Below are 14,105 nucleotides of genomic sequence, written 5' to 3' on the forward strand. Positions count from 1 at the left end.
TGCTGGTCTCTCAGGAGAATCCATTTAAAGGGCTTACACGGTCCTAGAAGTTATGCATACCCATCCACTCAGGGAATCTGCACAAGGGCAGAATATAGAAGGGCACCAGTCACTTCCAGGAAGTGGGGGAAATGACTGAAAAAGGGGCAAGAGCCAAGAAAGCAGCATCATCCCCTCTCTGACCCCTCCACCACATACAGTGCCACAAAGCTATAAACAGGTTGCGCTGCTCTGGTGAATACCTCAGGCTCTGCCCCTTACAATATAACTGGTGCGCCAACACAGAGAGTCAAAGTAGCTCTACCTAAATACACAGAAACACAGGGAGGCTGTGAAATAGAGGAGACAAAGAAATATGGCCCAAATGACAGAACAGATCAAAACTCCAGACAAAGGACTAAGTGATGAGGAAATAGTCAACCTATCACACGGTACTGGTTCAAGGCACTGGTAATCAGGATGCTCAGACAAATTATTGAGTATGGCCATAAAATAAAAAAATTAAAGGCAATACAAAGTGAAATAAAGAAAAATATACAGAGAACCAACAATGAAGGGGAAGAAGCCAGGATTCAAATCAATAATTTGGAACAAAAGGAAGAAATAAACATTTCCCCAGAACAAAAAGAACAAATAAGAATTCAAAAAAAAATGAGGAGAGGCTTAGGAACCTCCGGGATAACTTTAAATGTTCCAACATCTGAATCATGGGGGTGCCAGAAGGAGAAGAGGAAAGAAATTGAAAACTCATTTGAAAAAATAATGAAAGAAAACTTCTCCAATTTGGCAAAGGAAATAGACATACAAGTCCAGGAATCCCAGAGAGTACCAAACAAATTAGACCTAGGGAGGGCCACACCAAGATATCACAATTAAAATGCCAAGAGTTAAAGATAAAGAATCTTAAAATCAGCAAGAAAAAGGCAGAGAGTTACCTACAAAGGAGTTCCCATCAGACTGTCAGCTGATTTCTCAAAAGCAACTGTGCAGGCAAGAAGGGGCTGGAAAGAAGTCTTCAAAGTCATGAAAGGCAAGGACCTCCATCCAAGATTACTCTATCCAGCAAAGCTATATCATTTAGAATGGAAAGGCAGATAAAGTGCTTCCCAAATAAAGTCAAGTTAAAGGAGTTCATCATCACCAAGCCCTTATTATAGGAAATGTTAAAGGGACTTATCTAAGAAGTAGAAGATCAAAAATATGAAGACTAAAATGACAACAAACTCACAGCTATCAACAACTGAACCTAAAAAACAAAAATAAGCTAATCAAACAACTACAATAGGAACAGAATCACAGAAATGGAGATCACCTGGGGGTTATCAGCAGGGAGGCGTAGGGGGGAGGATGGAGGAAAAGGTACAGGGCATAAAGATAAGAAGCATAAATGGTAGGTACAAAAAGACATGGGGAGGTTAAAAATAGTACAGGAAATGTAGAAACCAAAGAACTTATATGTATGTAAGGGGAGGAGGGTTGCTAGAGGAAATGGGAATAATGGATGGAGGGGGGAAAAGGGGAAAAATGGGACAACTGTAATAGCATAATCAATAAAATATACTTAATTAAAAATAAATGAAAGAAATAGAAAATCTAAACAGACAAATAACAATTAAGGGGACAAAAACCTTCCAACAAAGAAAAGTTAGGACCAGATGGTTTCACTAGTGAATTTTACCAAATATTTAAAGAAGAATTAATGCCAATCCTTCTAAAATGCTTCTAAAGTAATTATACCAGTTCGGCATTATCCTGATACCAAAGCCAGATAAGAACACTACAAGAAAGGAAAACTACAAGCCAATATTTCTGATGATACAGATATAAAAAAAACAAATTCAACATCACATTAAAAAGATCATATATCATGATCAAGTGAGATTTATCCCTAGGATGCAAAAATGGTTCAAACATATGCAAATCAATACATGTGATACATCAAATTAATAGAATAAAAGAATCAGCCCTGGCTGGTGTGGCTCAGTGGATTGAGTGCTGGTCTGCCAATTAAAGAGCTGCCAATTCGATTCCCAATCAGGGCACATGCCTGGGTTGTAGACCAGGTCCCCAGTAGGGGGCGTGCAGGGGAGACCACACACTGATGTTTCTCTCCCTCTCCTTCTCCCGCCTTTTAGCTCTCTCTAAAAATATATAATATTTTTTAAAAAGAATCATATGGTCCATCTCAATATATATAGAAAATGAATCTGACAAAATTCAATATCCATTCATGATAAACCTCACAACAAATGGGGTATAGAAAGACTGTACCTCAACATAATAAAGGACACATATGACAAGCTCACAGCTAACACCATACTCAAAGATGAAAGTTGAAAACGTTTCTGCCAAGGCTGGAATAACAGAAGGGGGCCCACTCTCACCATTCCTACTGAACATAATAATAGAAAAGTCCTAACCAGAGCATTCAGGCAAGGAAAAACTACAGGCAACAGAATTAGAAAGAAAGAGTGAAACCGTCTCTATTTATAGATGGCATGATTATATATAAAAAACATCCTGAAACCTACCTTCCAAACTGTTTTGTCCTAATACACAAATTCAATAAATTTGCACGATACAAAAATAACATACAAATCAGTCATGTTTCTTTACACTAATAATATATTATTTGAATAAAAATAAAATTCCTTCACAGTAGCACCAAAACAATAAACTATTTAAAAATAAATATAACCACAAAGGTGAAAGATCTCTACCCTGACAACTATAAGATACTAATGAAAGAAATTAAAGAAGATACAAATAAATGGAAAAACATCCCAAGTATGTGAACTGGAACAATACATACTGTTAAAATGTCCACATTACCTAAAGCCATTTATAGATCTAATACAATCGCTACCACAATTCCAATGGCATACGTTTTATGGAAATTTAAAAAAATATTAAAATTCATGTCATTTCACAAAAGATCCTAAACACCCAAACAAAATCTGAGAAAGAAGAACAAAACCAGATATATCATTTCCTGATTTCAAACTACAGTACAAAGCTATATAGCAATTAAAACAGTATGATACTAGCATAAAGAGACATACAGACCAACGGAACAGGCAAGAGAGCCCAGAAGTAAACCCAAGAGTATTTGACAAGGAAGCCAAAAATACTCAACAGAGAAAAGATGGTCTCCTCAATAGAGTGTCAGGAAAATAAGATATTCACATGCAAAAGAATAAAACTAGATCTCTACGTCATTCCAGCCACAAATTATCTCAAAATGGATTAAAGACTTAAATGTAACCTGAACCACAAAAAATATATGACAAAACACACACACGACAAAAGCTCCTTGCCATGGATTTTGGCAATGATTTTTTAGACATGACACTAAAGTGCAAGCAACACAATAAAAAAGTGGGACTAAAACTAAAAAGCTTCTGAACAGCAAAAGAAACAACAAAATGAAAAGGTAACCTACAGAATGGGGAAATACATTTGCAAACCACACATCTGATAAAAATTAAAATCCAAAATATATTCATACAAAGAATTCAACAACTCAAAAAACCCCCACCGAATAATCTAATTTAAAACTGAACAAAGATCCTAAATAGATATATTTCCCCAAAAAAGATATTCAAATGTATAACAGGTGCATGAAAAGATTCTATTCAACAACACTAATCGCCAGGGAAACAGAAATCAAAACCACAAGGAGATATTAACTCACAAGTGTTAGAATTGCTGTTATCAAAAAGGTAAAAGATATCAGCAAACCAAATCCAACAATTCACTAAAAATATCATACACCATGATCATTTCTTGGGATGCAAAGTTGCTACAATATCTGCAAACCAATTAACATGATATACCCCATAAACAAAATGAAGGATAAAAATCACATAATCACATCAATAGATGTAGACAAAGCATCTGACAAAATCCAGCACCCATTATGATAAAAAAAAAAAAAAGCTGCAAAGTGGGAATAGAGGGAACATACCTCAACATAATAAAGGCAAACGACAGCCAATATCACACTCAAGGAGGAAAAACGAAAAACCTTTCCCTGAGGATTAGAAACAAGACAGGAATCTTCACTTCTACTACTCTTTTTTAACATAGACCTGGAAGTTCTAGCCAGAGCAATCAGACTTTTGTCTGAAATACAGGCATTCAAAGTGGAAAGTGAAATAAGAGGCATTCAAAGTGGCAAGGAAAAAATAAAACTGTCATTATTTGCAGATGATCTGATCCTGTAATATAAAGAACTCTAAAGATTCCACCAAAAAATTACTGGAACTGCTATATGAATTCATGCAGGTAAAAGGACACATAATTAATATTTGGAAATCAGTTGTATTTTTAGATACTAATAATGAACTACTAGAAAGAGAAACTAAGAAAACAACCCTATTTGCGACAGCATGGATGGACCCTAGAGGGTATTATGCTCTATGAAATAAGTCAATCAGAGAAAGACAAATACCATATGATTTTACTTGTAAGTAGAAACTGAAGAACAAAATAAATAAACAAAATAGAAACAGACTCACAGATACAGAGAGTGAACTGGTTGTTGCCAGAGGAAAGGAGCTTTGGGTTTGGGGGAATGGGTCAAAAAGGTAAAGGGATTAAAGAAGTACAAATTTGTAGTTACAAATAGTTACAGAGATGTAACCTACAATACAGGGAATACAGTAAATAACACTGCAATACTATGTATGGTGCCAGGGCCTGGTAGGCACTGGATATATCAGTGGAGCACTTTGTAAATTATATGATTATCTAACCATCATGCTATATACCAAGAGCAATACAAAATAATATTGAAAATAAAAAGAAAGTTTTATAAGAAAAAAAGATAACAGTGCTGATGATGATGTAGAGAAAAGGGAACCCTTACACACAGTTGGTGGGAGTGTAAATTGGTATAGCCACTATAAAAGGCAATGTGGAGTTTCCTCAAAATATTAAAAATAGAACTACCACATGATCTAGCAATTCTACTTGTGATTATATATCTGAAGGCAATGAAATCACTATGTCAAAGAGATATCTATATTTCATGTTTACTGCAACCTTACCATAATAACCAAAACATGAAAACGACCCATATGCCCATCACGGATGAATGGAAAAAAGAGAATATGGTATATATACACAATGGGATATTCTTCAGCCATTTAAAGAAAGGAAATCCTAGACCTGGCTGAGTGGCTGAGTTGATTGGAGTGTCATCCCATATATCAAAAAGGTTGCAGGTTCCATGCCCAGTCAGGGCACATAACCAGGTTGTGGGTTTGATCCTGGCCTGCATAAGTATGGGAGGCAACCAATCAGTGTTTCTCTTTGACAATGACATTTCTCTTTTTCTCTCTCCCACCCTCTTCCTCTCTCTCTAAAATCAATGAACATATCCTTGGGTGAGGGGAAAAAAAAAAGGAAATCCTGCCATTTGCAACAACATGGATGGATTTTGATGGCATTATACTAAGTGAAATAAGTCAGACAGAGAAAGACAAGTATTGTATGATCCCAATTCTGTGGATTCTAAAAAAAACAAATTAACTCAGAGAAACAGAAGTGGATTGGTGGTTTCCAGAGGCAAGTGGTGAGGATATGGGAAATAAGGAAAGGTGATTAAAATGACAAATTTCCTTCCATAAGATAAGTAATTTCTGGGGCTGCAATATACAGCTTGGTAAGTATAGTTAAAAACAGTGTACTGTAGCTCTGGCTGGTGTAGCTCAGTAGATTGAGCGCAGGCTTGCAAACCAAAAGGTTGCTGGTTTGACTCCCAGTCAGGGCACATGCCTGAGTTACAGGCCAGGTCCCCGGTGGGGGATGCACAAGAGGCAACCACACATTGATATTTCTTTCCCTCTACTTCTCCCTCCCTTTCCCTCTCTCTAAAAATAAATAAATCTTAAAAAAAAAAACAACCAAAAAAAGTGTATTGTATTTTGAAAGTTGCTACAGAAGATTTTAAAAACTTCTCATCACATGAAAAAACTTTAACTGTGAGGTGATATTAACTAAATTTATTATGGTAATCATTTTACATAATACATAAACAGAATCATTATGCATACCTTGAACTTATACAATATTATGTATCAATCATATCTTAATAACACTAGGGGGTTGAACTTATACAATATAATGTATCAATCATATCTTAATAACACTAGGGGGTAACAGTGCCTTTTGAAGAGCAGAAGTTTTTAATATCAATGAAGTCCAATTTATCATTTTTTCTTTTATGGTATGTGTTTTTGGTGTCCTAATAAAAGTCTTCCCAGGTAGCAAACATTTCTACTAATTTTTTTAGCTTTTACTTATAGGCCTCCTGTCCTTTTTAAGTTAATTACAGTTTATGTTGTGAGGTAAAGTTCTTTTTCTTCCATATAGATATGGCACAAAATATCAAAAAGCTTTTAAACAGCTATTTAAAGTCACATATGTCTTAGGTACCTTGGTCCCCTACAACTAAAATCTGAGGCTTTCACGATCTGATTCTAATACCCTCTCCAAGTGTGCTGCAAGGCAGTTTGCATTCTGTCACTTCTTCAACATATATGCTTTAGGACCTTATCCAAAGTAATGTCTCCACTATCCTTCACAACTCCTGAAGCCAGGGAGCACGTCCAGAGCTCTAGCATGGAAGAGATACTTTGAGAAATCGAAAGCAGACTGTATCTCTCACCTGTCTTCAATACTCCTCCCTGCCATATACACTCAGTCATGCTGACTTTCCTCCCACATGTCTCCACTGGCATCCCTACTCCTCTTTTATCACCTTTCCCCCTCTAATTCCTACTAATTCTCTATATCTTCTTCTAGGAATATTGACTAAAAGAGAAAACACAGGGAATATTGAAGGATTCTATATTTGATATGAGAATAGTCAAAGAGAATGTAACACTGGACTGGCAATAAGATAAAATCAATTCAAACCAAAACTGCTCCTCTAACCTGGGGCATATCCCTTGGTTCTGTAGTCTCAGCTTCTTCACGTGTCAAACAAAGGGGCTCAACAAGACAACCTATTGTTCAGAATCATCTCTGATCATTTGATAACTTTCATCTCAGTGAAATTTTTGAACCCAAATCCAAACCCCGACACTTTTATAGAACAATCTGCATTTGAACTGAAAAAAAATTATTACGATTTCTGTTCTGATACTACACATTTACAACTCTGTTGTTATACAACTGCACACTGTATTTTTATTTTTGAATTGTTTTATTGTTGTTTAAGTACAGTTGTCTGCATTTATGATAATGAGTAAGATCACTTTCATAAATGTTGTATAATTCCACAGCTAACCTCTTAACTGCTGGTATAAAGGATTGAGGAAGAAGCACAGAATATCAGGTGTGCTTTTCTCAACACTAATTTTGCTCCAGATGGGTCAGAGAACTCTACGGCTCTTACATAGTCCAGCCAAGGTGGCATAGGCTAGACTCCGAGTGGTCTGAAAACAACCTATTCAGAGTCAAAAATATTCGGGGAGGGGTGAAGGATGGAAGGTGGCATTAAAATTTATAATCATAGTAGCAGAGAAGTCTACACCTTACTGTTGGCAGTGGGCATGTCCTTTGGGCAGGGTTCATGAGCAGACCAGGTCCAAAGAAGCATATATAACATTAAGGAGGACAGAGCAATAGGGAAGTCAGGATATTTAATTGCAGATATGAAAGAGAAAAGAGCAAAAACAGTGATTACTAAAGGAATTTCATTAATATACATATTTATGAAGTAGTTTTAGCTGTCCTACTCTTAATCTGAATACTTGCTACTTCTTTCTCAAAATAAAATTTTCTGTTGATCCTATCTGAACTTCACTAGTGTGAGGATAATCCTGGATGTACTTTAGTATCAAGGATCTCTGATTCATGAGAAGCCCTCTTCCCCTTCCAGAAACCAGTGGCAGGCCCTCATGGACATTAAAATGAATTACACAGTAGCATTCTTTATATTGTCTCTATAATAGATGTGAGAAGCTCCAAAAGACCAAAGAATTTGGAGGTGTGAAAGTTATCTTAAAATTCACATGCATGTATATACTCTTGTAATACCTGAGGATAAAACAACTCCCCTGTAATTATAAGAGAATCTGTGTTTAAAGGCATCTTTTAGATACAAGACTGGGTTTCACTGTTCCCAGTTCCTCCTCCCAGGGGCCTGTAGGCAGAATGACTATGGTGGTACTGAGGGCAGCAATGGTCAGTCCGTAACAGGCAGGGAGAGACACAACAGAGTCACTAGGGAGTTACAAAGTTGATCCTCACACAAAGCCACGAAATTTCAGCTATGAGTAAAAAGCCCTTCATATATGATAGGGGAAGAATGCTACATAATACATCTCATGCAAATTCAGATTTAAACCTGGCTTTCCATACACAATACTTAAATACATGATATAATGTGATTTATAATATGCTTCAACAAAAAAGTGTGGGGAAAGAGATGGGGAACATTGTAGGAATCCCCCAGAAGGAACTGAAAGTATGCTAGTATCTTATCAAATCTACAGAATTTTATATGCCATAAAAATATATGTATTTCTTTTTTACCTTTTTTGTTGATATGAACTGAGTCCAAGTGTTGTCTCTGCCTGTGAAAGGAAGAAAACAATGGTAAAAATACTAAAACGAAATCTTTATACTATAGACATATGAAATATCCAAAATATTTTATTGTACTTTCAAATTTGAACTTATGCTCATTTGAATTTTCAGGTTAAACCTGATCCCCAAATCATATAAAATGATTTCTCACACTATTATATGCAGGCACCCTCTCCCTTTTTTAGTTCACATTACACTATTTCACTTCAGAAAAGACCTATACTAGTTGCAAACTAAGGCGGGGGGGGATGGGAGGGAGGTGGGGAGCACTCAGGGGGTGGGCTGGGATGGGAGTAAAAGACAGAAAACCATACTTGAACAATAATTAAATAAATTAAAAAAACCGATAGATATATTCATCAAAAAGACATTGTTATGAAAGTGAAAAGGCAAATTACACACTGAGAGAAAATGTTTGCAAATCATTTATTTGATTAAGAACATATCCTGAATGTGTAAAAGACTCTGAATAAACCACTGATTTAAAAAAATCTGCAATTATATAAATGTCATCGAAACATATGAAAAGATACTCTGTATCCACTATTAAGGAAAAGCTAGCATAAACTACAATAATAAACTACATGTCTATTATAATGTCCAAAATGGAAAAGACCAATCATACAAAAGGTGGGAGAGAAGGTGGAGTAATGGGGATGTTCTTTCATACATACCTGGTAGGAAAGCAAAAAAGCACCACCTCTTTAGAAGAGGCCCAGTGATTTCTTACCAAGTTAAACATACACCTACCACCATATGACCTAGCCACTGCACTCCTAGATATTTGCCCAAGAGAAATGAAAGCATACATCCATCCAAAGACTTGTAGGTGAATGTTTATAGTAGCTTTAGTTGTGATCAATCAGTCAGTACTTGGAACAACCCAAATTTCCATCAACAGGTAAATGAATACACAAAATGTGTGCTATCTACACAATGGAATACTACTCAACAATAAAAAAAGAAAAAACTCAAGATTGGGAACTTTTCTTTTTCCCCCATTAAACATTTCTTTACTGTTTTATAATAAATACATATCATTTTTAAAAGAATTTTAAAAGAACATTTGAGTGACAAAAGAATAAATACTGATATACACAGAAACATGGATTAATCTCAAAATAATTATGCTGAGTCAGATCCCCCCAGAAGTACACTCTGTATGATTCCATTTACATAAAGTGGTTTAAAATATAAACTAAGCAACAGTGACAAAAAGCAGATCAGTGGTTGTCTAGAGATGGGAAAGTGAAGGTTGGAATGACCACCAAAGGTCATGTGTAAACTTTCATGGTGATGGGTACGTTCATTATCTTGATTAGAGCGATGGTTTCACTACAAGGTGTATAAATGTCAAACTTCAGATTGTACACTAAGTCTATACTTACGCTGACAGTTTACTGTATGTTACTTCAAAAATAGCATAACCTAACAATTCTAGAGAAGCAAAACTGGTTCCCACTTGAGGTTGCAGAAAGGAGACTCAGGAGTGTATCACCCATGTACACTTTCTTGAGGGGGAAAAAAACCTTCACGAAAACAGTCTGGCCAAAAAGATTACTCATGAAGAGTTGCAAAAGAGGAAGCTGTATTGTGAAAGAAATTTAAGGTAAAGGAACTGTGGAAATAAGTTTAGAAAAGTAGAAAGTAAATTTTTTGAAGTATAAGCCACAAAAATAGAAAAATCATTATTTAACTATAATAAAGAGTAAAACATCTCAGGACTTGCCCCAATACTTTACTGAAAGAGGGAGATCACCACAGACACTAGTTTATTTCTAAGGTAATTGAGAAATAAAGGTCTAAATATTTTAAATATTTATCTGAAAATTAAGCCTCAAATCAAGAGAGAAAACAAAAAAGGAAAGCATAAAAATTAGAGTAACTGGATTAAAAACAAATACAATATGATTAAATGAGATCAACTTGTCTATTTAAAAAAGACAAAAGGATTGTGTCAAAAGAGGAGGAAAAAGAGAAAAGGCAAGCAAGGAAGAGTTACAAAGTAATACTTAAGCAAAAATTTATAAATTAACAGTAAGGAGAAAAAAATGAAGAAAATGGGAGAAAGAATATTGTGAATGAAATGTAAGAAAAGGGCAAGAATAGGCAATTCATTAAAGAAAAACAAATGGCCAACAACTATATGAAAAGATGATCAGCCTCATTAAATAACAAAGCAGTCCCTAGAAGACACTGATATTTCATTATTCACCATCTGACTGGCAGGCACTCTTGAACTTTATGAATTTATGCCCAAAGATAAGTGTCTATTAGGAGTATTCAGGGCACTAAAAAATGACTGTGCCATGGTTTTTTGGGGGTGGGGAGATTTTCTATCAAATATAAGATATACTTACAGTATTTCAAAGTAAATTTTACTGAATCACAGAAACTTAAATTTGGTAATTCTTGGCTTATTACAAATGATCTTTTCACTGTGTCTATCTCAAGAGACAAGCACAGACTCCTTCCTACCCACAAGTCAGAATCTATGCTGCTATTGCATGTAAGGGCTCCAGTCTCAGCCTAGCTCACTGCGAGGCTCCAGATGTCAGACCAGTCTGAGCACAGTCTCTCAGAAATCATGCCCAACCCAAACACAGCCATATAGAGGAAAACAGAGTACTCTTACACATGAATGGACCAGCCTCTACAAATATGTGTGTGTGAGAGACATGTTCTCAAATATTAAATTTTCTTATCACAAAAATAACACATGATAATTTTTCTCCCTATAACCCAGTAGTTCTACATTGGAGGCAATTTTGTCCTCCAGGGTTGTGTGACAACATGTTAGTATTTTTGATGGGCACAACTGAAGGGCTATGCTACTTGCACCTAGAAGGCAAAAGCCAGGGATGCTGACAAATACAATGCACAGGCCAGTCTTCTTCTCCCCAAGGACTTCCTGTATCTGGTCCAAAATGTTTACACTGCCAAGACTGAAAACTGTACTGTGAACTGAATTTTATGAAGAAATAGCAGTAATTTAGACTTTTCATTTGTAATAACATCAGCTTGCATTATAAATCAAAGTGCATAACTGTCCCAACTTTATGTGGACATCTGAATGCAGGATTATATTTTATAGATAAGGAAACTAAGCTTCTGAATGATTCAAATTATGGTCCAGGAGCAAATGGTAAGAGTCAGAATTCAGAGCTTGTACTATGGTTTATTATTACATACTTATTATGATACATACCCTTGGTAAGACTGTATGTGCCTAATATTAACATCTTTTAGCTTACATGGGCTGAAGTTGGCCACATTATTGCTAATGTCATATGTTATGTTGTATAACTACTGAATAGCATATTAAATTTCCTTATAAAAATTCAACTGAGTGAAATTTATCCCAGAATTAGGCAAACAGGGCTAGTTGTGTACAAGGCACTAGGTGTTTAGATATAAAAGCAAGGGGTGTGCCAGCCTAGACTTAAAGATTCTTGATGGTACAGGTGGGACATATACACAGGTCAGTGGTACCAGGGACCACGCTGGGCAGTATATCAGTGTCCCATACTGTGCGCCTTTCCCCAGGGCTATGCTTGAGAAGAACCACTCAGTTTCCTTGCAGATGATTAGATCTGTCACCTCATATACAAAATTACATACTTCTTCAAGGATTAGGGTAGGGGTAGAGGATGAGATCCACTTTTGATTAAGAAAAATAAACATGTGGCCTTGCCTCTCATCAACTACCTACCCTCATCCCCCAAAAGGTCCTCTGCAAATAATTCTCATCACTGAAAATGAACAAAGTACCTATAAGGTAGTTTTAGAAATCTTTAACTCACAAAATGGGTCTTCCTTACCTTAAAAAAATTATTTTGCTTATGTGTTTGCCTATGTATATTTTTAATGTAAATTTTTATTGAGATAATTGTAGATTCACACACAGCTGTAAGAACTAAGAGAGGCACATTTTACCCAGTTTCCCCCAATGTACCCTTCTTCAAAAGCTATGGTATAAGATCACAACCAGGATACTGACATTGACATAATTACATATCTTGTTCAAATTTCCTCAGTTTCACTAATGTGTACTCATTTATGTGTGTCTATTAACTTCTACACAATATTCTCACTCCTATAGGTTCATGAATCCACCACCACAGTCAGGATTCATAATATTCCTTCACTACAAGGACCACAGGTGCTGACCTTTTACAACAACCCACCTTCTGTTCTCCCCTCCCCCAAGCTCCAGCAATCACTGACCTGTTGTTCATGTCTAAAAGGTTGTCATCTCAAAACTCACGTATGCAGAATCACACAAATACAACCCTGGGTCTGGCTGTTTACTCAGCATACTTCTCTGGTGATTCATTCAGGTCGCTGTGTATAGCAAGAACTGTTCCCCCTTTTACTGCTGAGCAGTGTTCCATGCAAGGATACCCCACGCCTATTTAACTAGTCACCCACCGATAAGCTGGGTTGTTTCCAGCTTTTGACTATTTATTACAAATAAAGTTTCTTTTTTTTTTAATACATGCTCATTTTTTTTTAAATTTTTTATTGATTATGCTGTTACAGTTGTTCTATTCCCCCCTTCATTCCCCTCCACCCTACCCCCCATACCCACCATTACCCCACCTTTAGTTTATGACCATGTGTCTCAATTCCTTTAGATTCTATATTTCCCATGCTATTCTTGCCCCCCCATCTATCTTCTATCTACTTCTATTTTCTATGCTACTTATTTTCTGTACCTTCTCCCCCCTTCTCCTCCTCCCACTCCCCTGTTGCTAACCCTCCTTGAGATCTTCATTTCTATGTTTCCACTCCTGATCTAGCTGTCCTTTTAGTTTGCTTTTGTTTTAGGTGTGGTTGTTAATAACTGTGAGTTTGTTGTCCTTTCACTGTTCATGTTTCTTTAACTTCTTTTTCTTAGATAAGTCCCTTTAACATTTCATATAATAAGGGCTTGGTGATGATGAACTCCTTGAATTTGATCTTATCTGAGAAGCACTTTATCTGTCCTTCCATTTTAAATGAAAGTTTTGCTGGATAGAGCAATCTTGGATGTAGGTCTTTAGATTTCATGACTTGGAATACCTCTTTCCAGCCCCTTCTTGCCTGTAAGGTCTCTTTTGAGAAATCTGCTGACAGTCTGATGGGGACTCCTTTATAGGTGATTGTCCCCTTAGCTCTTGCTGCTTCTAGGATTCTCTCCTTCATTTTAATTTTGGCTAATGTAATTATGATGTGCCTTGGTGTGTTCCTTCTTGGGTCCAACTTCTTTGGTACTCTCTGAGCTTCCTGGATTTCTTGGAAGTCTATTTCCTTTGCCAGTTTGGGGAAATTCTCCTTTATTATTTGTTCAAATAATTTTTCCACTGGTGGCTGTGCCTTTCCCCCTTCTGGTACCCCTATAATTTGGATGTTGGAGCATTTAAAGATGTCCTGGAGGTTCCTAAGACTCTCCTCATTTCTTTGAATTCTTGCTTCTTGACTCTTTTCTGTTTGGCCATTATTTGCTTTCTTCTGGTCCACTC

The 14,105-nt window shown here is 36.3% G+C and overlaps 1 protein-coding gene across 2 annotated transcripts in view; it reads right to left on the bottom strand.

Annotated features, from left to right (window-relative positions):
- TMEM131 (transmembrane protein 131) overlaps positions 1–14,105 on the bottom strand; it is a 236,664-nt gene that overhangs the window by 155,864 nt on the left and 66,695 nt on the right. For both annotated transcript variants that reach the window (XM_037154320.2, XM_037154319.2), the window contains exon 3: positions 8,548–8,588. In XM_037154320.2, coding sequence (XP_037010215.2) covers positions 8,548–8,588 — 41 coding nt within the window. The remainder of the gene's footprint in view (positions 1–8,547; positions 8,589–14,105) is intronic.

The sequence above is a fragment of the Artibeus jamaicensis genome, unplaced genomic scaffold (assembly GCF_021234435.1).
Source record: "Artibeus jamaicensis isolate MK-2021 breed Jamaican fruit bat unplaced genomic scaffold, CSHL_Jam_final contig_384, whole genome shotgun sequence".
Lineage (NCBI taxonomy): Eukaryota > Metazoa > Chordata > Mammalia > Chiroptera > Phyllostomidae > Artibeus > Artibeus jamaicensis.